The 24,537-nt window shown below is 50.8% G+C and overlaps 9 protein-coding genes and 2 non-coding genes across 11 annotated transcripts; 7 read left to right on the plus strand and 4 right to left on the minus strand.

The window, feature by feature from the left end:
- Positions 1–28: 28 nt before the first annotated feature.
- Positions 29–1,165, plus strand: BJX67DRAFT_384387 (sugar porter family MFS transporter; the record flags this gene model as incomplete). Its single annotated transcript, XM_071033652.1, has 2 exons — positions 29–745; positions 797–1,165. Coding segments are annotated over 2 exons (1,086 nt in total), but the record flags the coding sequence as incomplete, so codon positions are not given.
- A 618-nt stretch (positions 1,166–1,783) lies between these two features.
- On the plus strand, positions 1,784–2,669 carry BJX67DRAFT_390361 (uncharacterized protein; the record flags this gene model as incomplete). The annotated part of the gene is made up of 2 exons (XM_071034629.1): positions 1,784–1,997; positions 2,118–2,669. 2 exons carry the CDS (start codon positions 1,784–1,786, stop codon positions 2,489–2,491), a joined length of 588 nt encoding a protein of 195 aa, XP_070882669.1. The 3' UTR covers positions 2,492–2,669.
- A 118-nt stretch (positions 2,670–2,787) lies between these two features.
- On the plus strand, positions 2,788–4,461 carry BJX67DRAFT_362808 (sugar phosphate isomerase/epimerase family protein). The gene is made up of 2 exons (XM_071030039.1): positions 2,788–2,929; positions 2,995–4,461. The coding sequence occupies exon 2, from the start codon at positions 3,249–3,251 to the stop codon at positions 4,371–4,373; it is 1,125 nt and encodes a 374-aa protein (XP_070882670.1). The 5' UTR covers positions 2,788–2,929; positions 2,995–3,248; the 3' UTR covers positions 4,374–4,461.
- Positions 4,462–6,568, minus strand: BJX67DRAFT_362816 (putative ethanolamine kinase). The gene is made up of 6 exons (XM_071030040.1): positions 6,265–6,568; positions 5,920–6,191; positions 5,758–5,869; positions 5,222–5,682; positions 4,808–5,160; positions 4,462–4,743 (listed from the first exon to the last, which is right to left on the minus strand). The coding sequence occupies exons 2-6, from the start codon at positions 6,100–6,102 to the stop codon at positions 4,575–4,577; spliced, it is 1,278 nt and encodes a 425-aa protein (XP_070882671.1). The 5' UTR covers positions 6,103–6,191; positions 6,265–6,568; the 3' UTR covers positions 4,462–4,574.
- Positions 6,569–8,336: 1,768 nt separating this feature from the next.
- BJX67DRAFT_t78 lies at positions 8,337–8,416 on the plus strand. Its single transcript has one exon. It is a non-coding gene; the product is annotated as a tRNA-His (tRNA).
- A 1,509-nt stretch (positions 8,417–9,925) lies between these two features.
- BJX67DRAFT_t79 lies at positions 9,926–10,005 on the plus strand. Its single transcript has one exon. It is a non-coding gene; the product is annotated as a tRNA-His (tRNA).
- A 2,077-nt stretch (positions 10,006–12,082) lies between these two features.
- Positions 12,083–14,052, plus strand: BJX67DRAFT_384391 (uncharacterized protein; the record flags this gene model as incomplete). Its single annotated transcript, XM_071033653.1, has 3 exons — positions 12,083–12,362; positions 13,332–13,507; positions 13,573–14,052. The coding sequence occupies 3 exons, from the start codon at positions 12,083–12,085 to the stop codon at positions 14,050–14,052; spliced, it is 936 nt and encodes a 311-aa protein (XP_070882672.1).
- A 2,161-nt stretch (positions 14,053–16,213) lies between these two features.
- Positions 16,214–17,252, minus strand: BJX67DRAFT_384392 (uncharacterized protein; the record flags this gene model as incomplete). Its single annotated transcript, XM_071033654.1, has 2 exons — positions 16,214–16,860; positions 16,931–17,252. 2 exons carry the CDS (start codon positions 17,250–17,252, stop codon positions 16,214–16,216), a joined length of 969 nt encoding a protein of 322 aa, XP_070882673.1.
- Positions 17,253–17,941: 689 nt separating this feature from the next.
- BJX67DRAFT_236300 (uncharacterized protein) lies at positions 17,942–18,598 on the minus strand. Its single transcript, XM_071026023.1, has 2 exons — positions 18,184–18,598; positions 17,942–18,133 (listed from the first exon to the last, which is right to left on the minus strand). Exons 1-2 carry the CDS (start codon positions 18,510–18,512, stop codon positions 18,103–18,105), a joined length of 360 nt encoding a protein of 119 aa, XP_070882674.1. The 5' UTR covers positions 18,513–18,598; the 3' UTR covers positions 17,942–18,102.
- An 844-nt stretch (positions 18,599–19,442) lies between these two features.
- BJX67DRAFT_236592 (aminopeptidase P family protein) lies at positions 19,443–21,568 on the minus strand. The gene is made up of 2 exons (XM_071026024.1): positions 21,156–21,568; positions 19,443–21,085 (listed from the first exon to the last, which is right to left on the minus strand). Exons 1-2 carry the CDS (start codon positions 21,253–21,255, stop codon positions 19,725–19,727), a joined length of 1,461 nt encoding a protein of 486 aa, XP_070882675.1. The 5' UTR covers positions 21,256–21,568; the 3' UTR covers positions 19,443–19,724.
- A 313-nt stretch (positions 21,569–21,881) lies between these two features.
- BJX67DRAFT_374336 (SSH4 family protein) lies at positions 21,882–23,531 on the plus strand (the record flags this gene model as incomplete). The annotated part of the gene is made up of 3 exons (XM_071031532.1): positions 21,882–22,338; positions 22,414–22,719; positions 22,777–23,531. The coding sequence occupies 3 exons, from the start codon at positions 21,882–21,884 to the stop codon at positions 23,529–23,531; spliced, it is 1,518 nt and encodes a 505-aa protein (XP_070882676.1).
- Positions 23,532–24,537: the final 1,006 nt, after the last annotated feature.

A 24,537-nucleotide genomic window follows, 5' to 3' on the forward strand; every position in this document is an offset into this window, starting at 1 on the left:
ATATACAACAGCATGCTCATGAAATCAGTACGGCGTCGACGAGACCCTCCCTCCTAGCCACAGGCAATGGATCATCCCCTTTGCGGTGCAGCTTATCCCTGCTGGTCTGCTCATCATCGGCGCCATCTTCATCCGGGAATCTCCCCGTTGGCTCTTCCTACGTGGTCGCCGCGAGCAGGGCGTCGAAACCCTCGCGTGGATCCGCAACCTCCCCGTCGACCACATCTACATGATGGAAGAAGTAAGCATGATCGAGCAGTCCCTCGAGCAGCAGCGGACAAAGATCGGTCTCGGGTTCTGGAAGCCGTTCAAGGCTGCCTGGACCAACAAGCGCATCCTCTACCGTCTTTTCCTGGGTAGCATGCTCTTCCTGTGGCAGAATGGCTCGGGGATCAATGCGATCAACTACTACAGCCCGACGGTCTTCAAGAGTATCGGTGTCACCGGTGGCAACACCAGCCTCCTCACCACGGGTATCTTCGGTGTCGTCAAGGCCGTCATCACGTTTGTCTGGTTGCTGTATCTGATCGACCGCGTGGGTCGTCGTCTTCTTCTCTTGATTGGTGCTGGTGGTGGTTCAATCTGCCTGTGGGTGGTTGGTGCATACATCAAGGCCGCGCAGCCTGAAAACAATCCCGAAGGCACCAAACTCGGTGGAGGCGGCATTGCAGCCATGTTTTTCTTCTACTTGTGGACCGCCTTCTACACGCCTTCCTGGAACGGTACCCCGTGGGTTATTAACTCTGTATGCATCCCTAAATCTTCCAAGTGAGGTGAGCTAGCTAACAAATGATAGGAAATGTTCGACCCCACGGTCCGTTCACTCGCACAAGCCTGCGCAGCAGCCTCAAACTGGCTGTGGAACTTCCTCATCTCGCGCTTCACGCCGCAAATGTTCACATCCATGGGCTACGGCGTGTACTTCTTTTTTGCGTCGCTGATGATTCTCTCGATCGTCTTCGTCTTCTTCCTCATCCCCGAGACCAAGGGGATCCCACTCGAGAGCATGGAGATGCTCTTTGAGAAGAAGCCTGTGTGGCGGGCACATGGTGAGCTTCTCAAGGACCTGCGCGAGGACGAGGAACGGTTTCGGCATGATATTGAGGAGACGGAGCTTAAGGGTGCTGGGCTACGGGGGGAGCATATTGAGGAGGCGAAGGTATAATGATCAACTGTATATAACGGCTGGGTTACGGGTTGGAATGACGTGGTCTAATTGAACTGAGAATATTGCCATCTCGTGCGAAAATATTTTCGCCTCCAGTATTCGCACCAGAATATGTGGGTCCGTCAAATCGATCCTGGAAATAGCTGCTACTGAGGCTATGAATGGCTGCACCCCCACCTCCCATGACTCTCAGCAGTATGGCACTGGCACTGCCTTCATGTTCTCACATGCTTTACACCACTCTCCTGTATTTGCCAACCATCCTGTAGTCACTCCACGTCTTCCGCCGAGGAACATGTCGCGCAAAACTTGACTCTCGACTTGTTAGCCAGAATAAGCCCTTCACTAGGTAGGGGAGCAGCAAATTCCAACACCATTGTGGTGGTCTGGTCTCTTTTTTGCTCGCGATCCTCAGTAACTCGTCAAAATTGAACGTAAATACCCCTTTTTTTCCCTTTGAATACGGAACTTGTATTCCCCTCCTCAACTCACAATGTAGGACGACGCAGAAGTGGACCAAGTGACCATATACAAGCAGTACTGCCCCCCAAACGTGAAGCGGGTCATCGCCTCAGAAGCAATGCGTTTATCGGGGAAGTCGATGAGTCGACAGTCATGAAATATCCTCTCGCACCTGGCGGAGACATGAGTCGGCTTGAAGTCGAGAAGAAGCTCCTTGAAATTATCGGGCCCCATGAACGCATAATAAGACTCAAGGGTTTATCAGATGATGGGATCTACCTCGAGCGAGCTATAAATGGGACCCTGGCTGACTACCTCCTCGAATCGGACAACCTCCCTCCTTCGACCTTGCAACGGGTATCCTGGTGTTGAGAGGTTGCCGAGGCGGTTGCACGGGTCCATGCTCGAGGCGTCATTCATTGCGATATCCAGCCTACAAATCTTCTCCTTGATGAGGAGCTTCATATCAAGTTGTCGGATTTTCCAGGGAAACAACTCTCGAAAGATGGAACAGTACTGCTTGATGGTTTAAGTGGGGAGCCCAGCAGACTCTATTGCCCTCGAGCGGATCCTTTCGATGCGGACATCAAAACTGACCTCTTTGCGCTGGGTTGCACTATCTATATGATCTTGATGGGTCACCCTGTTTTCCCTGACATCATCGATGGGGAAGATGGGTGGTATGAGGAGGTTCGAGAAAGGTTTGGGAAGCAGCACTTTCCCAGAGATTTGCATGCGTGTAGTCATATCACCTTGAAATGCTGGATGAAGGAATACCAATCCGCGGAGGAACTAGTCCAAGATCTGGAGCTCATCGAGAAGGGTATCAGAGCTGGAGCAAATGAAAGGAATACAGAGTAAAGAGCGTCAGAAACAGCAAGAACGGCTCCTATATACTTAAGAGGCCCCAGCAAAGCACATCAGGGAGCAAACCTGAAACACAGTAAAACTCACTCCGAATAGAAATGCACAGGTCCTTATTTTACTCTATACACATTTGATTTAGATATCCACCGGCACACCCAATGGAACAATCCCTCACGCGCACCTTCTCAGCTGTCAACTATCTATTCTGGAGGTTGTTGCGTACAGGGCTCTCGAGAGGTGCAGGTGCTGGGTCTGGATGTTCAGGGAAGTTATTATTGAGAGGAATCGAGGAGCGTTGAAGAAAATTTGTGACCAGATCAAATCTGGGGGCGGACTCTAAATTGACCCCTTGCATTCATGGCACCTGCCAGTGGCATTCTCGTCCTCTTGCGCGAGATGTGGTCTCCTTTGACGTGGGGATTCTTTGGGGGTCTGGGCTTGGAGTCAGGCAAAACGCTCTCCCGCAACGCTGTGAAGCGTTTAGCCGGTATACTCACTGCTGATGTCCAGTGTATAATCTGATTCTGAACGACTTGACTATCTGTTGTCTATACAGTGAGGCGAATAAATAGCCCAATGCCAACCAAGCAACGCAAAATCTGACGTATACGGCCCCGATCCCCATTCCCCCGGCCTCAGCCGGGTTCGATCAGCCACAGCAGCAGCAAATCGCGGGGATACTTAACCCCTCGGCACTCTCCTCTCCCTTCCCATCACCCAAAGAGTCGAAGAGTCTAAGAGTTGAGAGAAAATGGCCCTCAAAATCGGCATCCCGACAATGTCCCTCGGCCGTCCAGGCCTCCACCCACTCGACGACAAGCTGCACGTTGCCGCCCAGCACGGCTTCCAAGGCATCGAGCTCTTCATCGACGACCTCACCCACCTCGCCCAAACCCGCTTCAACAACTCCCTCCTCAAAGCCGCACAGCACACTTCCTCCCTCTGCAAATCCCTCAATCTCACCGTCATCTGCCTCCAGCCCTTCGCCTTCTACGAGGGCCTCCTCGACCGCACAACAACATCCACCCTCCTCACCCAAAAGCTCCCTCTCTGGTCCGACCTCGCCCACACCCTCAACACAGACCTCATCCAAGTCCCCGCGAACTTCCTCCCCCCCGACCCCGAAACAGGCCTCCCTCGCACCTCAGGCGCTCTCGACCTCATCGTCTCAGACCTCCAGACCCTCGCCGACCTCGGTGCCACCCACAACCTCCGCTTCGTCTACGAAGCCCTCTGCTGGTCCACACACGTCGACACCTGGGAAGCATCCTGCGCCGTCGTCCGTGCCGTCAACCGCCCCAATTTCGGCCTCTGCCTCGACACCTTCAACATCGCGGGTCGCGTCTTCGCGGACCCCGCACACGCCTCCGGGAAGACCCCCGATGCACAGTCTGCCCTGGACGCCTCACTGAACCTCCTGCGTGACTCTGCGAAATCAGGCGCCCTAGACGTCAAGAAGATCTTCTACGTGCAGCTCGTAGACGGCGAGCGCCTCGCCTCGCCGCTAAACGACGCGTCGCATCCGTTCTACGTGGCCGGGCAGCCCGCGCGGATGAGCTGGTCGCGGAATGCGCGGCTCTTCCCCTGTGAGGAAGAGAGAGGTGGGTATTTACCTGTTTTGCAGATTGCGGAGGTGTTCTTTAGGATTGGGTTTGAGGGGTGGGTGTCTCTGGAGCTGTTTTCGAGGACGTGTGCGGATCCGGATCCGGGGACGCCGGGGGTGCATGCTCAGAGAGGGATGGAGAGTTGGAGGAGGGTTGTTGCGCGGTTGGGGTTGGGTGTTGATCTTCCTCCTGTTGCTCCTCTTGTTGACGCTGGTGCTAGGAGGAACCGGGTGGTAGAACCGGTTGAGGTCGCTGTCCAGCATCGGTTGTAGGCCCGATACTAGGATAAAAAGCCTTTTTGGTTAGATGCTTTGGATCTGCATACATTTATGAGGCATACTTAGAGTAAATAGGTATACATGCATGCTAAACACTCGATATACATATGCAGTCCGGACTTGTTGGTAGCCCAAAGTTGTTGACGGCAATTGTTGACAGTCCAATTGTTGAATATCCAATTGTATACACCCAGTCTAAGCCTCCTGCGCCCATCGCCGCTCACGCAGCGGTAATTCCCCATTCCCTCGCGTCCCGTCCGTCTCCCTCCGCCATGCGTAGTATTCGCCCAGCCGCGTTTCCGCGTACGAGGCGTAGTCGAAATCAATCTGTGAGATTTGCGCTTGGATGAGCCCCCAAGTGCCCCTTGTGACTGTTAGCTCTTTCCCTTTCTTTCCTTTCACTCTATCCAGTTGATAGTTGAACATACCAGTATAATCCAGGCAGGCCGCGGAATCGGTCTACCTCCTCACACAGCTGGTCCACGATTCCCGGCTGTGACGCCTCCGGTATTCCCCGGTGCTTGCCGTAGCTGCGGACGTATTCGGTCAAGAACTGCCGTCGGACCGTCCGCGTCGGCATCATGCTGTAGTCGCAATCGAAACCGCCCCATTCGGCGAAGTGGTTTGCGATATCGAAGGCGGCAGGTGACGGCGTGGCATACTCGTAGTCGATGAAATTGACCGTTTCGATTTCATCGTCGTCGTTGTCGTCGTCGGTGCGCCCGTCACGCGGGAGAATGATCACATTGGCACAGAGGAGGTCGCAGTGGGCGAATACAAGCTACCAGTCAAGTTAGCCTTCGTCACTGTTCCACGTTCGTGGTTGCAAAGAATGGGCGCACGCCGTCCTCGCCTAGCCCTTTTCCGTGATCGAACTCGTGCACGACGCGCTCGAGCTCCTTCTGGAGGCTCCGCCGCCTCTGGCGCTGCGCTTCTGTGCTTGCAGGCAGGGCAAGAATCCATTTCTGGAGCACCGACCACATATTGGCTCCAGGTCGCCGGGGCTGAATCACGTTGAGATCATCTGCTTTCACAGGCTGACCATCCGCAGACACTTTTACAGAGTCTAGTAGCGAAGTCTCCTTTCTCGATGTGGGCAATGATTCCGCTGCGCTGATGGGAAGGACGGCATGCCATTGCCCGAGTCTGCGGGCAACACCGCGCCAGACACTCTCTGTCACCAGATCTTCATGGGTGGCCGGACGCCCTCGAATGAACCGGTAGAGAAGACCATTATTAAAGCGAGCCAAGAGGGGAGGGGCTAAGCCATAACTAGCGAGAAGAGCATGCGAGTTCGTTTCTCCTGTAGGTGGACCAGTCTACTTAGCACAAGTCGCATTGGGCAGCGGGAGAGAGGATGATGTCCGGTTTCGCATACTTTCGCGGTCTATGAGAATTTCTGTATGATTACCGTACGCTCTCATCAGTACTGCTTCCTTGTCTATCTCCTCCTCAGTCCAGCCGGCTTTGCGATTTATCGCTTTGAAAAGCTGCCAGAGTTAGTCCATCACTTTTCGCGGGGCATAAATCGGCCACGCACAGTATTGGTGATTCCATCCGTGAACCGTACAAACTCGATCTTGTTCTCTGGACCCTCCCAGTGAGGATTCAACGTCAACACGAGCCTCAAGGCCGAGTCCTGCGAGTCCGCATGGCTGTATGAATGAGCGATGTATCGAGGAGGAGGTGCAAGTGTCGCGTCTGTGCCGTTTATTGAGCCCATTTTGTCGATCGCAGAGAAATGAAACTTGGAAGGTGGGGAGCGGATCTGAATACTGGTATGTGGCAAAGGTGAAAATAGGCACAGCAAGGCTAAAAGGCCGAGAACACGATCAGCATCTGGTGAGGCAACCTGCGTCGAAAGGCAAAAATCAAGCAGACTTACTATCATGAACCAGGGTTGGTTACCCTGGGTCAGGTACGCGAGGCAAATAGGCACCCAAAATTTCGACGAGCACAAATCGACCGGCAATTGACGCTCGACAGTCAGGATGGGGATTCGCTCCAGAGGAAGAAAGTCGAACGAGAAAGGCGGGGGAAAGAAAATAGCAGAGAGACCGAAAAGAAGAGGGGAGGACAAAAGAAAGAGGGGACGATGTTGTCAAACCTGACCTTGACGGTGTGGTGGTCTCGTGCCTCCCTCTCTGTGATTGGAGAGGCGAGAACGCCCCTCTTTCTTCGAGTTCTTCGAGGTCACTACTGGAGCTCACGCACTTTCAGCAGAGCTGAACTCGATCTGGTGGCTATTAGATCCTCCAGCTATGATGGAGTCTCAAGTATATCTATGGTCCGCAAAGAGCATCCGACTTCGTACTATCCAATTTACAACTAGAATGTGAGGACCCGTGAGATTGAAGCTAAAACTGACTGCTGTAAGATCACAAACGTGACAGCTCCATTCCCCGCCAGAACACCGAAACCCCAAACTCCCATTTTCAATTTCAGTCTTCGCTCGACTCCAACTCCACACTGGGTGACAAGCCCAAAGCAACTATCGTGGGCGAATTCGATCTACGAAAGGCATTCCTGATTCTCGAAGATCAGTTCTGCAAGACCGACTTCCGCCGCATCACCCTCTGATTCAACAAATTGCTATCTATACGGCACAACAAGGGTAGTGATGCTGCTGACTTCCTGCGCCGATAGCAGGAGGCCCTTAAGGATTGCTAGTCTCCTGGCCCTGAGGGTTGCATTTCTGCGTACGTCTAATTCTACACCTTTCTCGAAGCTGTACGAGGTCACCTAGATACCACGCCGTTCCTGGCCACCCTGGCTGTTGAGGAATACGACAAAAACACCATTTAAAACGTCTACAGTCCCTTCTTGGTCTGTGACAACAGCTTTAAGCTGTCATCTGCGGCCTCCTAGCCCACCCGCGGTGCCAATTCTGCTGACGTCGACCCTCCCTCTGACTCCAACAACTCTGGTTCTCGTGGCCGTCGCCGAGGCCGTGGCCGTGGTGGCTCTTCTAACAACAACGCTGACAACAATGGTGAAGAGCAAGATAAGAGGCTCTATTTGGTGCCCATATCATAAGGCTTTCGGCAGTCATTTCGGCTCTAAGTGCTGTATCAAGGATATGGTTGAGCAGCCTCAATTCGGCCCTCCTATGGAAAAGAAAGCTGCCGCTGTCACAGCTGCCACCGCCCCTAGCACCAAGACTCCAGAGAAGGCTGCAAATGCCTTCGATTTCGACGGTTTGTGGGCGAATCAACTAACAATCGACTCGGATCTCATCGAACATATGTCCGTTCAACGCAACAACATGATTCAGTCACTAAATCACAGGGTTGAAGGCCTCAACTATATGACTGATGATCTGTTGGCCAATGGAACCTCTTCTATTAGAATCTCCAACGGGGCTCTTGACCTCCAAGCCGCTGCTACCACAGCTGTTACCAATCCACAGCAATAGATGCTAGACTCGGGTACCTCCAGTTGTATGTCACCACACAGATCTATCTTCATGAACTTGCGCCCTCGCCGTGTGCCCTCGCCGTCTCCCAGTTCGTGATGCCCAGGCCACCGATTCTGGACCACCACCGAGGGATGTGGCGATGTGCATATTGAGCTATCTAATGTCATTGGTTCTGGCCATATCGGTACTCTGATTCTGTGAGAACCTATGATTGGGCACTGCTAGATAGACACAAACATCATCATCACGCTTCCTGATCCAGACTCTCGCTACAGGTTGTGTCCGTGTCTACCCATGCAATAGCTTAGTAATCATACAAGGTGCTGCGGTTTGCATAAAATAGCCTCTTTAGATACAACTTAGCAGGTTAATGAGTATTCGCAACGATCTAAGAGGCTGACAATGTGTCCAGAAAATAGAAGCGTGGGAAATGACAATGGTGAATTTATACTTGATGATGCCTTCTCGCCTGCTAAACTTTCGGCTATTAGGTGCTGTGGTCTAGGAGTAGCTGTCTTGGCGGCTTTCTAAGAAATTGGGGTGCTGTGGTCCAATGGTCAAGACGCCAGATTGTGGTGAACATCCTCTGGAAACCCCGGTTCGATTCCGGGCAGCGCCATTTTATCATCTTTTGTGAATCTTCCTCCGTCTTTATAGACTAAGTCTATTTTTTATAGTTAACGTAATCTATAGCCAACATGATCACACGGCCGACCTATTACCCCACTAGAAATCGTGTAACCCCGCCGTGTTTCCCGACCGAGTCGATCACCCCTGTATCCCATATTAAATGGCCATTTTTAGTCAGATATCTCAACTACCTTAATATAGAGTAATAAGATAGATATATTAGGTATATATATTATAAAGTTATTAGAATATCTATTTTATACCTCCCCAAGCCTTTATTTATATTTATATAATCAAAAATACCAAAAATACCTGTTAAGGGTCGATAAGGAGTTGGCCAGGTAGGGAATAGATACTCGATTATCAAGATAAAACAAGACTAAACCTTGCCCTCCATCTTTCATGGGGGATTCGATCCTTAATAGCTACAGAACCGCTTAATGTAACCTCAGGTCGTTGACATCACAATAACAAAATAGAGGTACTGAGCTCCGACAGCGTGCCAAGTGTTATCGAAGCGACGACCTCTCGTGCGCTTCTAACCCCGGGCTCTCACACGGGACTTCCGAAGGGTTCGGATTGACTTGTCTTACCTGGTGCGATCACATCCAACGAGTATGAAGACTCGTCACGGTCGGGTTTGAAGTTGGGGTAAAAGGGCGGGGCCAGCCTATAGTATATATACTATAGCCTGTAGAGTAAGTACTAGACAAGTTGCTTTGCAAAGATCCTTGAAAAGGTTACTCTAGAATAACAGTAGTATTAATCACGAAGCTAGATACAGTGGTAATGAGCGTCTTTATATGTTCCTCTGGTTCCTACCTTCTGGTATACTTCCCGGAGTATACCTTGAAGTATACCCAATTACACCGCGTAGTCCTGTATACCCCGGGATATACTCTCAGGAGTATACGCTAAGGTATATAGTCACGTGCCCTCTGCCCTGGTTCGTGGGTGTTAACTTTGGTGACCTCCATTGTACAACAAGGTAAATAGGCTGGTCATCACCCATCTAGTGCTGGTGTTAATGCGAGGTAGTAATACCAAAGCTCGTTAAAATTATCACCACGATAATTTGGTTGCGACTGTAATAGTAAGTGTTAGTAAAATGAGCGTGAGGGGAATATTATCATCTGATAATATTTGCGCCTTGGTAACATTATGCCTGGCATAATATTTTCACCGCCTTGGCGTGGGTCATAACACCAAGACCGACTCTACCTTGACAGACAACCGAACCCATGACAATACCAGTGTAATTTTTATTACCCTGGAAAGTATAAGGATAGGTAGGCTGTAACCCCTTTATATATATATATATATATATATCATTAAGCTATATATGCAAGTTATATATCCTCTAAAAGCATGGTTGTTGAGATATTCAACTCTAAAAATTGCCATTTAATATGGGATATCAAGGTGATCGGTTCGGTCGGGTGATCGACTCGGTCGGGAAAGATGTTATCCCTACTTAGAATGATTTCTAAGCAACAGGGGTGCTGTGGTCCAATGGTCAAGACGCCAGATTGTGGTGAACATGCTCTGGAAACCCCGGTTCGATTCCGGGCAGCGCCATTTTCATCTTTTTTGAATCTTCCTTTGTCTTTATCGACTAGTCTATTTTTTAGAGTTAACTTAATCCCACCAGAAATCCTGTATTCCTACGATGATTTCGAAGGCACGGCTGGCCCGTGTTCAACACCGGCCGCGTGCGACGGCGACGAAGATTTTCCAGATTTAAAAGTTGAAATAATCTACGGATGGCAAGGACCTAATTTGATGACCAGAAACACTTCATTGATACCTCGGACACACTTCCGTCAACACTTTTCATATAACTCCTTTCATGGCAGGTCTCAGAAATTGATGGAAGGCATGTTCGCAAGATCTACGCTTTCGCACAGCCAATAGTCAGTGTCTCATTAGGAGGTATACATAAAAAGAACATCCGAACCCTGCGGTCGTCTTTCACTCCAAGTCCCTAAACTTCTTTTCAGATTGAAGATCACTTATTTGAAGACTTTTTGAAGACTTCCCTTACACCAGACCAATCTAAAACAGATTCCATCGAAATTTTTGATCTTATAGTGGCATCGCTTAGCCCCAGTTCCACCAAAAATGCGGCAGATGCCCTTCTATTTAACGAAAACCAAGAAAATATACTTTGGAGAGCGATACTCAAAAGCGATGAATGGATCAACGAAGCTTTCAAAAAACGGGCCTGCCCTGCTCTTGCCGGGCCAGAACTAGATAAGATTGGGACGCCCGACTAGGAAGGCTCTCATCGTCATAACATTCTTTTATCGACAAACGATTATTCGGGCGACCTCCAATATTCCGATCACCTTTCTAGCGAGGGCAAGGCGGCTGCGTATAGTTTCACCCTCACGTCGAAGCTTGTGTGTTAAGCGGCAAAGGATCTAAGGAATAGCTTTATATAGCTAAAGTAGTGCAGGCAGCACTCAACCACCTTAAATTAGCGGTCTCTTAGAAGTTGTATAGTCAGAATTGCTTTATATAGCCAAAGAAATACAGGCAGCTCTAAACCACCTCTAAGCAGCGATCTCTAGTAAATTATATAGTCGGAATAGCTTCAAGGACAGCGAGGTGGCTATGGTACATGCTTTACCAAGGCAACTGGAATACAAATTCATGTATCTTACCATTTCTGCCGTCCTAAATCCACGCTAAATTAGCGCATTGTCCAGGACGTCACTATCGGCCCCGGTAGACACGTATGAGGTCTGCTAGTGAAGTGGCTGTTGGGCTTCGGTTGAAGCGCTTCGTATGTCGTCCTCGGCTGACGCCAAGTGATTCTGTGACGCTAACACGACCAGGTGATAGCGGCCAGTGAGTACCGCCCAGGTTGCTCACAAATGCCCAGACGTGATCCAACCCAGTCAACAGCTCATCACGAGAAACTGTTCTTGTACCAGCAGGTTTTAGTCCCGAAAAGTAATGAGCCAGACCGGAGACCCGGCATTACCTAGTACGAGTTAGCACATGCAGCCCGGTTGCCGCGTGCCGTGTATGGCAGCAAACAACGAGCGGTGAATCCACAATGTCCCATCGAGTCATGAAGGAGCCTCTAAGGCAGATACAATCTTCGATTGGCCAATTTGACGGCCACAGGGCCAGCGTGCTTGGTGATTGCGTGGATCTCACCGACCTGGAGAACACTTTGACCGTCGAACAACACCAAATCTCGCGCTGGATCATGACAAAGTGGAACCCAAGGCTCATCAATTTGCCCTTTGGTTGGTCTGCACCGGGCTGGTCCGTTGTTGATGCAGTCATTGATTGGCTTCCCACTGCGTCGGGCGTTTCTCAAGAGGTCTGAGGGCAGGTTTGCGAAGTTCTCCGCTGCGTCGTGGTTGGTTGCCCTATGAGGCCTGATGATCATGGGAGACCGGAGGAGTCAACATCAATATAGGCCGTCATCTCTTCAGTCAGCACTCAATTCCATCTTCTCTACCCAGTGATGCGCTCTCAGTCCCACCAATCCGGATACTACCCTCGGAGATCCCTGTCTCAATCGTCCACTACTTCCACCTCATCGCGTGGCAGCCAATGCTCCACCGAAAAGCGACACACCCGCAAAATCTCCAACCCACTCGCCTCCAAACTCTTCCGGGACAGATCCAAATCTCCCATGCCTATCGAGATCCCCAAATCTCGCAACCGCCAATCTTCCAGCTCTTCCCAGAGTCGAGACATCCCTCCCACCAACCACTCCTACTTCGACCAGAACTACAGGTCCACTAGTCCTGTCCAGATATCTCCAGACGCCTCTTCGCCCCGGTTCTCGAAGCCGGAATCCATCAAGCGTGTCTCGAACCCGACCCGCAAGAGTAGCGACGACTACCGTCGCTACAGCGGGACAGTCAACCACTGCGGCCGGCACTCGAATGACTGGCTCTTCGGTGGGTTAAGTATGCGGGACACGGTCCGTGGTAGCTTTGAGCAGCTGCGTCACTCCGACAAGGAGAGCTGAATGATCTGCCTTCATTTGCCTCAGGTTTGACTGCTACGTGCTTCTCGACAGAACTCTACCCAGAATCAGTCCGCAACCTCACCTTGGGATGATGATCTTCTCCTTCCGATAGAGTTTCACGGATTTGGAACATCTGAGATTGACATTTGATTCGCCTCAAGCGAACATGTTTCTTTCTTGTTGGCATCTCCAGCAAACACACCCAAGGGACCGGCAGCGATGCAGCGACAGCTGGTGCGTATTGCATTTATCGCAATGCAGGGTACATTCATGACCTCGTTCCAACTGAATATACCGGTTTATCTTCGGTTGGACATGTTTATCGAGGGAGCGGTCTTAGTTGTCCTGTTTTAGTCCCAAGTTCTATCAAGTGATATAGCTGCAGCCAGTGCTGCTTCGAATGAATTGAGCAGGTGCTCTTTTTCATCTGCTTACTTCAAGTTCCTTATCGTGAAATGTATTTGTACTCCACTCTCTTCCCCTCAAACACTGGTGGAGTTAATATAGGTCCGCTCCACGTCCAATCATCAGCACTTCTCCGAGGGCAAGTTCCCGAATATAAAACAAAGAACCCAGGATTGTTTCTTCCATGCAGCTCCAAAATCATGCTGTAAACGCCGCCAATCACTCAACATGACTCCCCGACATCAAGCTCTTTGAAGTGTCACCCGACTCATCCAACTTCGCCCCCACCATTCTGCACCTCATCCCCCGACCACCAAACCACGATACGAATTTCAGATGACCAGAATGCACTCTCAAATGGCCGCAAATAGTCCTGTAGTGGCCGTGTTATACCAAGCACTCGCCCCACCAAAGTACGGCGGCGTCAGCAAGCCACCCAAGCCGGGGGGGGGGTTACGTTCATATCAACATTGTTTAAGCAACATCTACTAACTGCACACAGGATACCGAGACTCCGGTGCCGATATAGCATACACTCTTTCTAAATCAGGCACAACTGTCATAACACCAGGGGAGTCTCCCGATCCAGCAAACCAAGACGACTGGTGTTTCCCCGACACGGAAGAGGGTATCCTCGACGCCGTGCAAAGAGGCGCAACACACCTCTGGGCGAACACAGTGCTCTTTGCGGAGCACCCATTGCAAACATCAGCAAGGCTGACGCCTTACGAGTCTAAAGTCAGGTTGTGGGCCAACTACCGCTGTGCGTCGACCGATTCGACGATAAGGCGTTCTTGAATGACTCGCTGCGCCGTTATGATGGACTCATGTTGCCCAAGGCGTGGACTATCAACGGCTCGCCTATAGGAAAGAATGATCAAGCTGCTTCCACGGAGACCCTAGAGAGTACCCTCGCCACAATCAACGAAAGCGACTATCCAATCGTCGCCAAACCCGTCCGCGGACGGGGAAGCCACGCCGTAAAGATCTGTCACAACGCAGTAGAACTGAAAGACCACGCCAGCCAACTGCTCCTTGAGTCACCACAAGTTCTGTTGGAAGAACACCTTTGCGGCGAAGAGGGCACAATAACCATCATGCCACCTTCACAGCAACCTATCCCCGGGCTCAAGCAGCAGATCGTTACAAGCGACACTGGGCACTACTACCCGTCACTAGATTCAATCATGTCGACGGTATCGCACTGTACAGCGGCAAGGTAGCCGTGAGCGTGAACTCGCGTGCTGTTTCCACAGCCGAAATGGAGACTGATCCTGCATGGACAGCTATAATCGTTGAATGCGAGACAGATGACGGGGAATGTCCATTCCATTGTGGCACGTTTCTCGGCCTGAAAAGTGTCGTCTTGCTTGGGTGCAACTGGTGATTTCTCCTTTCCTGGTTCAGCCTCGTCCTCCTGCGTTTGCATGAACGTGGGGAACTTTCAATCCATAGTAGGAGGTTGTGGTCCGGATGGAGGTTGAAAAGCTTCCTCCTGCGACTCGCCACCGCTTCCTCGTCACTTGGCTTGAGAAGTTCTGCAAGAAGCTTACTCAATTCAGGCGCACCACTGATTTCTGGATTGGGTGTTGTATATCCACTGTATGTGAATTCACAATCTCCGAAATCGTTGGGGTCAATGGTGGGCTGTTGAACGCGTGCTGCGGGGTGGCTAAGCGAAGCACACGACAGCCAAAGGAGACGACAAAACGATCTTTTTTCAATTACTCAATATGAGGTCTGTTGCGGGGTACTGCTGCCTTTCCGCCTCATATTCAAGGGTGCGGGTTTCCAGTGACCGGGCCTATATTGGGACTGCTCGGCAACAGGAGGGTCAGACCTCAGCCACAGGTAACGCGCACCCTGCTCAAGCAGTGGATTCAGGCCTGGAATAAGCTACTACAAGAAGCTATTCAGGCCTGGATTCTCTACCTGTTGAGGTATTAAGAAGAGATAGTACGCCTGGAAGGGGGGACCAAGTATCAAGAGGGCCAGCAGGCCCAGGATTCGCGTAATTAAAAGGGCAAGCAGGTAAAAGGGCAGCTTTCAACCCGTCAAGACCTCTCTACCTTCCTAAATGAGGCATCAGTATAGCTTTATTCCTTCCTATCCTCTTTTTTTATGTTTAAAATAAGCACCCAAGCCAAAAAATATTGCTATATTGCTGTGGTTACAACCATGTACTAATTTACTAGTAAAATTGAACAGGTGTGACATAGATTACACGAGCGCCGTGCGGATACTTTTGATGCACACCTCCGTACGCGAGTTGCCCCTGAAGGGCCCTCGCACCAAACAGACCTTTTGAACACGCACAATTCTATAAGATTCAACCTGATATCAAAACGTTGAGCTACCCCATCGGATCAACCCTTAATCCGACAACCTTCGAATTCTGCCACCGCCCACCCAAGCCCAAGCCCGGAAGTTCCCAATCAGGTCTGCCTGGCTTGTCACCTGGGCAGACCTGGGTCGGGAGCCTAATGTACTAACCCAATTTGTCGTAGCCTCTCCCGCCAACGCAAATACAAAAGCTCAAATTTTCCTCCTCTCTTCCTCTCCTTTTTCTTTTCTTTCCTCATCATCAGTAGAGGTTTACATACCATGTAAATCAACTGGAGCTCCGCAAAATGCGGCTTGCTGAGGGTTATTCTTCTAGGAATTGTACAATTCTCTGTGGGTTTCCTTCCGTTCCCGGCTCTGGAGAGCAACTTCTGCGCCCTTCTTTTTCCCTTACAATTTATGGCTGGGCTAGGGTGTCTCTTCGTCAGAAGAGATCCCCATGCGCTTTGGCTGTGGAGGGGGCGTGATATACCTTTCCTATTCTCTTTCGTTTCGTTTCTGGGTCGATAGCTTTTCGTGGTGGACTGTCTTATTGTGTTGTAGATTCTGAGCAGGCTTTCTCAGCTGCGGCTCAAAATCATCCTGCCTTGTAAATCCCGCACGTTGACGGCTCTCCGTCTTGCCATATTTGCCTAGTGCAATTCACAACGGGGCTGTTTTGAAAGGCTCCATCCAGGCTGAAGTTCTGAACATGACCATAATTCTCGAAGGCAGAATCCGAAGCCAACCGATCTCGCCGCCTACATTGTGATGTTGCACCCGTGCCAACGCGAACGAGCTTCTCATTGCTGGAAACGCAATGTTTTGTTTTAACAGATGACCTTTTACAATTAGGTACTCGACACTATCAAGCCATATCATGTTGCACAGGTGATCAGACATCAGTAGCAAGAAAAATCGGGGGGAATCACTTCATCATCACTTTTACTGTCACCTTAATCTGACTCCAGCTCAGTGAGTCTTTCACCAAAGGGACCGCTTTTGACCACCTTGAAACGCCGCATCTCTCCATCTTCGACAGCTTCAAACACGTCTCCTATTTCATACCGTTGAATTGGGGTGTGTCTGGTATGCATGGATTGCCGTGTCTCCTGTCTTTACAGGTGTATACGGAGATGCTTTGATGGAATCGCGAAGCATCCTATCGATCCATTTAATGATAATGGACTGGTTCGAGACCCATGAATAAACATCCGACACAAATAGTTTCCGGTTCCCGTCGAGCCAGGCAAACTGATACACTCTTGAGTCGCTAATAACCCCAAAGACAGAGGGGTTAATATTCACTTGTTTGCGAGCATCCTGCACTGCTGCAAGGTATATAATGAGCTGTGCAAGTGCAGGTCCCATAGCACCTGGCTTTTTCGCTTCTCCAACTAAAGTTAGTTTGATAGTCTTTGTTTGAATAGAGAAGGAAGATACGAACAGGACAACCAACGCAGTCTCTCGGGCGGCTTTCGTCCCATATGACAGGCACCGGTCTGCTCTCCCATGTATTGAGAAGTCATTCGTCTTGCTGGTGACCGACAGTATGACCTTTGGATACCAATTCAGCTTTTTCCCAGCCTCATGGGCGTCGAGACTCTCAAGTCTGTCACAGAAGAGTACATCGAAGACTATCCGAGCGGTACTCTCAGAATTGGCCCGCTGAAAGTAGGGGGAGGATAGTAGTTTGCTGATGCATGTTTCTTGAAATATATATTATTTAGTCTCATCGGAAACACAAATACAATTGGCTGGCTTCAGGATAGTTCTTACCTGCCCATCCCGATAGTTTTCCGTCACTAAAATAGTCACTCTCTCGGAGCTTCCATATATGTCCCTGGTTGAACCATTCGTAGATAACACGAACATCACCCACAGCCTCCGCTACACTATCATGGTTGGTGGCAGGAACACTTTTCGGAGGCCAGCAAAGTCCTAGAAGCTGATCAAGATATTCTTCTATAGCCGCGAGTTTCACCGGGGTCATCGGCCCTTTCTGTACAGTACACGCCTTAAGCACGTCGACGACCGGCTTGACAGTCTTAGAATCTAAGCGAACGACAGCACGCCCATCTCGATTACGCTTTTGACACATGGTCGGTTGCGTCACAGAAGGCGGGTAGAAGATCGTAAGGCGGGAGGGATGATGAGAATATTCGACTGATGAAAAAGATGGACAGTAGATTGTTTAACGAGCTCGCAGTGTGATGAGCAGATGTCTCGAGGATGGTCTTGTGCCTCCCTGTGATCGGAGAGGAGAGCACGCCCGCGGGACATGCTCTGTGAGAACCTTGGAACTTACTTCCTATTACTACTCCAGTATCACCAGACAAGAGACTTAAACCACTTATCGGGATAAAGCTCGTGCGCTTGCACGTATTTTATACATGATCTCATATCTCATCTATTCTGGTTCACATGACTGATGTGCCTCGCCTTCGTCCTTCTCCAATGAGCAACGGCTACAAGCGTGGTGACTCATACCCTGCAATGGGACAATGTCCGCAGACAGAAACGCCGCTTTGATTCAGAAACCCTCCCAGCAGGGAATTCAAGCGTCGCGAGCCAGCTGGCTGGCTGATCGGACGCGAACTCAACCAACTAGCGAGCTCGTTAAGCGTCATACTCAGTGCCAGTGCACGAGTCCTCCCACCAGATATCACATGGCCAAGTCTGAATAGGCCAATCCGATTCTCAAAGAACCTTCATTGCTACAAGCCGGTGACTTGGGTTGCCCATGTAATGTTGGTGCCTGCGCCTTGGGAGTTAATATCTCCGTGGGATATCATGATTAGCTGTCGGCGTGAGGACAGCGTAGTCGAATCCTCAAATCGAGTCATTGGTCGAACCGTCTTCTGCATTTTCCTTCTGTTGTATATTCCACCGCTGACGACAAAACAACTTATCACAGCCGCGGTGCCCGCCAGGCTTACCCAAGGCAATCTTCACCCAGGTAATGGCTTGATGTCCTGTAGTCTGGAATGGTCAGGACGGGATTTACCCTGACAAATCCCAGGCGCACTCACGGATCTATATAGTCAAGTCCGCCGAAATACTCGAGCATGCGATTGCAGAGGCCCAGGTCATCACCAGGCTCGCCTCCAAAGAGACGATACCGCTCTTTCTCTAGCACGCCCGCCTCCGGTCTCAAAATGAACTCAGGATCCTGCCATGTTAACCCCCTATAATGCCGGGTCGAGGCGGGGCGATTTCCAAGGCAGTCGGAATCGGAGGGATACGGCGCGGTGCAGAAGGCAGCTGAAGATAAGACCGCTTCAACAGGAGCCGGATATATACTGGCGGAGCGGTCTCGAGATCGTGGTCGTGTGCGTCGTCGGTTGTGTCTCCGTCCCATTCTATGTGCTGAAGGTAGAGCAAACAAAACTTTTAGGGCACTTGTCGTTTTATTTCTTTTTTTCCCCTCCCTTCCCTTTCCTCTCAGGCCCGAAGGAGTATAGGGATGTAGATAAAAACAAAGCTCGATGAAAGTAACCAGCAACCCTAGATCACAAGGAGGGGAGTGACCATCACCCCTTTGAAAGGACGAGATGAGGTAGGGAAGAAGAAAAGATCAGAATTGAGCAGAGGTGATACAAGGTCCATATAAATAGACCCTCCAGTATGACACCACGATGGAAAGCAGAATGACTGCGCAGTATGGTGTGACTCACCAGTGCCCAATCAGGCGAGGGAACTCCTACATCGGAACCCGCAGCAGAGCAACAAAAAACCCTGCACAAAGCCTTGTCATAAAGGAGATCCACACGATGTTCCGATTTCCGGTCCCCACTCTCCTGCATTTTTCTTTTTCTCCTGTCCCGAGCGGTCCACGGGTCCTCCGAGTCAGGGCCAGACGCAGAGGTACCTAAATCCGGCCCTGCGATGGTACCAAATTGGCTCATGGCTGGGAAGAATTGCGTACGGAGTTTGGCAGGCTGAGTTCGGAGGCTTCGGGTTCGGCACCTTCGCCTTTCCCGCTGGCTTACCAACCTCTGGAACTTCATGGACTGCCACCCGCTTTGGAAGAGACTTCAATATTCATCAGGAGGTCAAGTTCCTGAATGACCCGGTGACGATGACGCGATTTATTGGAGTGGAAGGGTTACTCATTCCCTTAGCAGCGCATCGGATGTTTTCATCCGATGATGACATCAGGAGGATGATTCAATGCCTGCGAGGGAGGAAATTTTGATTCTGATTTCCCGGCGTCATCGACGTGAGAACGAGGAAAATTATGGCCTGACCCTAGCAGAGCCTTTTTTTTTCCCCTGCTGTATGACATCCTGTAGGTACGCGCCACGTGTGTAACAGCTTGTTCGTGGTGGAAGCTCGGCATCTACAGTGACCTCGATCTACCTATCTCAGATGAATTTAAAGACGGGCGGAGATAATCTAAGGTTTATTCGATTACGCCAGATATCAGTTGTATAGCCTGTACAGAGTCTTCATCTTAGCCATTTCCCCAAGGGGCCCATTCTGAATATCGGCTCGTCGTCTCTTCGTGATCAGCACCGAAAAAATCCCTCACGCATCTTCGACACATCGTCAAGCGTCATGCACCACCCAACTAAGACATCTCGAAGCGGCGAATAATCTCCCACATCGCCTCGCCTTTTGGTGCGGTGGTCAGATTCTCATACCCCGTGCGAGTAACCAAGAGGTCGTCCTCAATGCGTACGCCACCAACAGGAATATACCGCTCTGCCTGTTCGAAGTTGATATACTTCGCTAACGACAGTGTTCGAGCATTTTCCAAGGCAAGTTTGTTGAAGTACACACCAGGTTCAATGGTAATCACCATACCCTCTTGCAGCAATGGCGTACTCATTTCTGGTACGAACTCGCTTTGGGGTTGTCCATTACCAGAGGAAGAGGCAGTTATTGGCCGTTCCGAGACATCATGGACCTCCAGTCCTACATGGTGGCCAAGCCCATGGGGGAAGAAGATCGAAGATGCCCCGGATTGACGAATTTCTTCTACGCTTCCGTCATTGAGGATTCCAAGTCGCTGCAACCCTTTGATGGCGATGGCGTGTGCGAGCTCGTACAACTCTCGGAATCGCACTCCCTGCCTGACGCGTCTGATGCATTCTTCCTGCATCTCCTCTACAAGGGCGTAGATGTCTTTCGCATACTTACTCGGCCAATCTCGTCCCAGAGGAATTGTTCGAGTTACGTCACTCGCATAGCAGTTCCATTCCGCCCCAGCATCAAGACAGACAAGCTGTCTCCCGCTGAGAGGCTCGTTGTTCTTCACATAGTGAAGCACAGCTGCATTGGGACCTGATCCGGCAATTATCTCATAAGCCTGATTTTTGGCTCCTTGAGAGACGCAGGTCCCTAGGAACAGCCCCTCTATCTCCCTTTCGTTAGAGATACGGTGTATATTCTCAAGAACTTTTCGGTGCGCAAGTCCTGATATCCTGTTTGCTTCGCGTATCATTCGAATTTCGTACTCATCCTTCACTCCTCGGGCAGCGTCCATCGCAGGCAGCAGTGACTCATCGTCCAACCAGAGCCCCTCCGTCGGGATATCGGGCGCCTGGGCGCTATGCAGAATATAAACCGGACCATCCTTGTTATATCGATCCACCCATGACACCAAATCACCCTGTAGAGCGTCGTAGTAGCGAACTCGATCCACGTCGTAGCGTTGTCGTGCCTCGTCCGCGGTTAGGGTAGGGCCCATCCAAACCGCATGGTGCAGGCTGAAATTCGGAATGTAGAGGGTCAAACGGTCGTTGCGTATATCATATGTCAGGTAGCAGTCCGCCTCGTCCACTCCACTCAGGTAATAGAAATAGCGCCTTTGCCGGAAGGGTCGTGGTTGATCCGAGTCGCCCCAATTTACGCTAGCCTTGCCGGCGAGGTAGAGAAGGCCGCCTCCCGCTCCGAGTTTTGTAGCCACCCTACGGGCATGCTGTTTCGCTGCGCCGGGAGGTGTTAGCGAGGATGGTAAATGGAGATGAAGGGGATGACAGGGAGACAAGGAGTGTACCTGGATACTTGTCGCATTCAGACTCCGTGACTCCTGTCAGACAGATGTCGCAGGTGTCATCGCGGGATATGACAAGGTCTGGCTGGTCGGAGACACGCATTTAAAAAATGGGAAGGAACGACAAAGGAGCCAAGAATAAGTGTGTCGTCGACACCTGAGCAACCGTGGTGCTTTGGGCAGGGGAGGACAGCGAAGAGGGATTGATGGGCACTACCTCGTTCCCGAGAGAGACTCTGGGCAAGCGCCTTTTGGAGAGGAATCCTGTGTGGCTTGACGCATGACAGGAGAAGGGTCCGATCGTCACCGAGTCTTATCCCTTCTTCATCACCTCCCTGTATTTAAGCAACTTAGTTTTCAAACATAAAATGTTACTTGGACTCATTCAACGTCCTCCTCTCAGTCGAACCTTCAAGTTCCTGGACACAGTGCCCGGAAACATTGCTGGCGCGTCAGATCCATTTTTAACCTCGCCGCCCCCGCCAAGTTCCGGCCACTGACGCAGAGGCTCGCCCTTCGTCCCATCGCATGCTGATCCACCCACTTCCAGTCCCCAGCCTGCTCTATCATCATTTCCTCATCCAACATTCACACTTTCCCATTTCTGCTTTATCGGATCTGTCTTGCGTCGCATTGCCTCGCCTTTCCCTCCTTCGAATCTCTGCATAACGTTTTTTGATATTTTCGGAACCGTATCGACGTAAAACCCTACACCCTGGTCAATGAACGATGCGGGGATCTCAGGCATTGGCGCCTGGTGCCATCTGGGATGCTCCCTCGACCCTCGCAACATCCATCAGGGCACATCCACCGACCTTCCCGACCGCTATCGATAGTCCCTCTTTAATCAACCCACGACATGCTGCGTCAAATTTGGAGCGTGATTTTCTGCCGGTATCCTGGGACCAAGAGAATGTCGGTCGCATGGGTGTCGGTGGCAACCCGCAGACTTCGACGGGGAAGGGTATCTTGATCGGTCTTTTATCCGCATTTGGCTCAGCAGCGGTTGCAGTGCTTGTACTAGCCGCTTTCTTTTTCTTCAAGTACACTCAACGTGGTAGAATTCTCTTGGATCGTATGGGTCGGCCCGGCGAATTCGACGATGAACAAGCCTTTATGCGTGAGGAGGCAGATGCCTTGGAGGTTATGGATGATCTGTCGCGATCAGAGTATCTGAGAGCGAAGGGTGAGTTTACCCTTGAACGGATCATGTCTTTTGGTTGGTGTATACGCGGCAAATCAACTAATTCGCACCATACAGCGTTTGTCGAAGCCAACCCACCCGAATCGATGCAAACCGACATTTCGCTTTCGCAGTTCCTCGCTATTCAAGAAAAGGGAGTCTCGGCATGGGAGTTCCAGCCCGAACTCGAGATCGCCAACTGCTTCGTGGAAGGTCGAACAGAGATTGAGTTTTACGACTCGATATGCAGTGTTCAAACAAATCTGCCAGTTCCTAAGCAGAACGACGTCTATTACTGGGAGGCAAAAATATACGATAAGCCCGAAAATACCCTTGTTGGAATTGGCATGGCCACAAAACCATATCCCCTCTTCCGATTACCCGGTACGTCTTCTAACACCGCGATCACTAGAGGTCGGCGGCTAATGGTCGTATCCGTAGGTTATCACAAAGCATCAGTCGCGTATGAGTCGACAGGTCATCGAAGGTATAATCAGCCGTTTGTATCGTTCTCGTATGGGCCAGCGCTCACACAAGGTGATGTGGTGGGCGTGGGCTACCGGCCTCGCTCAGGTACCATATTCTTCACTCGCAACGGCAAGAAGTTGGAAGAGGTGGTGCACGGCCAGAAATCGCAAAATTTCTTCCCTACGATCGGAGCAAACGGGCCTTGCGCCATCCATGTGAACTTTGGCCAGATGGGGTTCGTGTTCATCGAAGCCAACGTCAAAAAATGGGGCCTAGCACCAATGACCGGAAGCCTAGCGCCCCCTCCGCCGTACGGAAGCGAACAAGGCAGCATTCTTCTCGAGTCTGGTCAACAAAGTACTGCCCATGGCTCACATCGGGTTTACCAAGATCCAACCCACGCACAAACAAGCTCAACCGTCCGAATAGCGCCGTCCGCCAGTCCTGGCCCTGTTCGGTCTCCAACTGACATCTCACTCGCTCCACTCGCTCATATACCTTCACATGAGGATCCTGGGGAAGGGTCGAGTGGAACAACCAGTGGCAATCCGGAGCAGGTTCCGTTACTTAGCACGAATCACTCGGATCAGGGTCCTCCCCCAGAGTACTCGAGCCCCGATGGAAGCCCAAGGGCTAGCCAAGAGCTCTCACGCCACGACCAACCGCCTATCCCCAGCTACGATGCCGCCGTTGGCAATAATGACCGCAATCCTTCTCACACGCCCTAGGACCAACATTTTACTTCTTGTTTGGTCTGATCAACTCTGTATATGGCCGTCGGCCTCCCAAAGATGTTTCGTTTTAGCGGGTCTAGGCTGGCGTTCGATGGGTGGGGTTCTGCTGGGACAGGCTACCTTTGTTTTTATGGTTCCAATCAGTTTGGGATTGCGCCGCGCAGGCGTCTGGGAAGGAATACGAGTGGAACGATTAATGTATCTTACGATCTCGCCCGGTGTCATTTTTGGGAGGCCCATGGCGTTTTGACGTCCTTCTGCTCATTGGCCTTTGGCTCGCTATGGTTCATTTTATGCAGCAATATCAATGATATCCCTCTTGCTTTGCCTCGCGATCTTCGTCCCCCAGAATACAATAATAAGTTGTGAAACGGAAGCGGTTTGTGTTTGACAGTCCTCAAGTAGGAACATCAACTCTGTTTTACTAGCAAAAAGACACTTTCTCAATTGAGGTATGGCAAATATTCCACGCAGATAGAAAATTAAATGTACACTTAGAAACCACGCCACCCTCACGAGCAAGCGATAGAAATTGGGAGCAACGAGCGCACCGTATCCAATTCATCTGATATCACAGTAGAGCATCAACTTCACGGTAAGCTCAAGCTGCCCGGCTTCAAGCCAAGATTTTGCTCCATATCGTGGGTAACCAGGCGTAATGAGATCACAACTCCGGTTCCGTCCTGTATATCACCTCCTACAAGCTGCCCCACAACGTTACCATTGCCATCGAGGTACCAGGCTCCCGAGTCCCCAGGCTGGGCGAAAGGCTGACTATTCGGGGTCAGGTAGACTATAACCCACGATGGTGAGGATTGGCTGGTAGTCCTTGGATCCTCTGATTCTCCGGGCACAATCCGCCGAGAGCTCCCGCAGTCGCCCCAGTAGTTCGTCCCTGTTTAGAAGCGGCAATACTGGTGCTCGGAATTTCAGCCCATGCTCTCTACCGTGGCCTTTCTTGGGGTCCAAAGCGGCAGACTTTCCGGGAAAGACTGAGACA

This window comes from Aspergillus lucknowensis (assembly GCF_044049455.1).
Source record: "Aspergillus lucknowensis strain CBS 449.75 chromosome Unknown BJX67scaffold_48, whole genome shotgun sequence".
Lineage (NCBI taxonomy): Eukaryota > Fungi > Ascomycota > Eurotiomycetes > Eurotiales > Aspergillaceae > Aspergillus > Aspergillus lucknowensis.

Excerpts from the sequence above, each read along its gene's own strand:
- BJX67DRAFT_362808 (XM_071030039.1), top strand. The coding sequence starts at position 3,249 with ATGGCCCTCAAAATCGGCATCCCGACAATGTCCCTCGGCCGTCCAGGC.
- BJX67DRAFT_362816 (XM_071030040.1), bottom strand. The coding sequence starts at position 6,102 with ATGGGCTCAATAAACGGCACAGACGCGACACTTGCACCTCCTCCTCGA. Across the intron at positions 5,870-5,919 it reads CGGATGGAATCACCAATACT|CTTTTCAAAGCGATAAATCG; the intron begins GTGCGTGGCCGA and ends TAACTCTGGCAG. Across the intron at positions 5,161-5,221 it reads AAGGGCTAGGCGAGGACGGC|CTTGTATTCGCCCACTGCGA; the intron begins GTGCGCCCATTC and ends CTTGACTGGTAG.
- BJX67DRAFT_236300 (XM_071026023.1), bottom strand. The coding sequence starts at position 18,512 with ATGGGACGGAGACACAACCGACGACGCACACGACCACGATCTCGAGAC. Across the intron at positions 18,134-18,183 it reads GGACTTGACTATATAGATCC|ACTACAGGACATCAAGCCAT; the intron begins GTGAGTGCGCCT and ends TGACCATTCCAG.
- BJX67DRAFT_236592 (XM_071026024.1), bottom strand. The coding sequence starts at position 21,255 with ATGCGTGTCTCCGACCAGCCAGACCTTGTCATATCCCGCGATGACACC. Across the intron at positions 21,086-21,155 it reads TGAATGCGACAAGTATCCAG|CGAAACAGCATGCCCGTAGG; the intron begins GTACACTCCTTG and ends CTCCCGGCGCAG.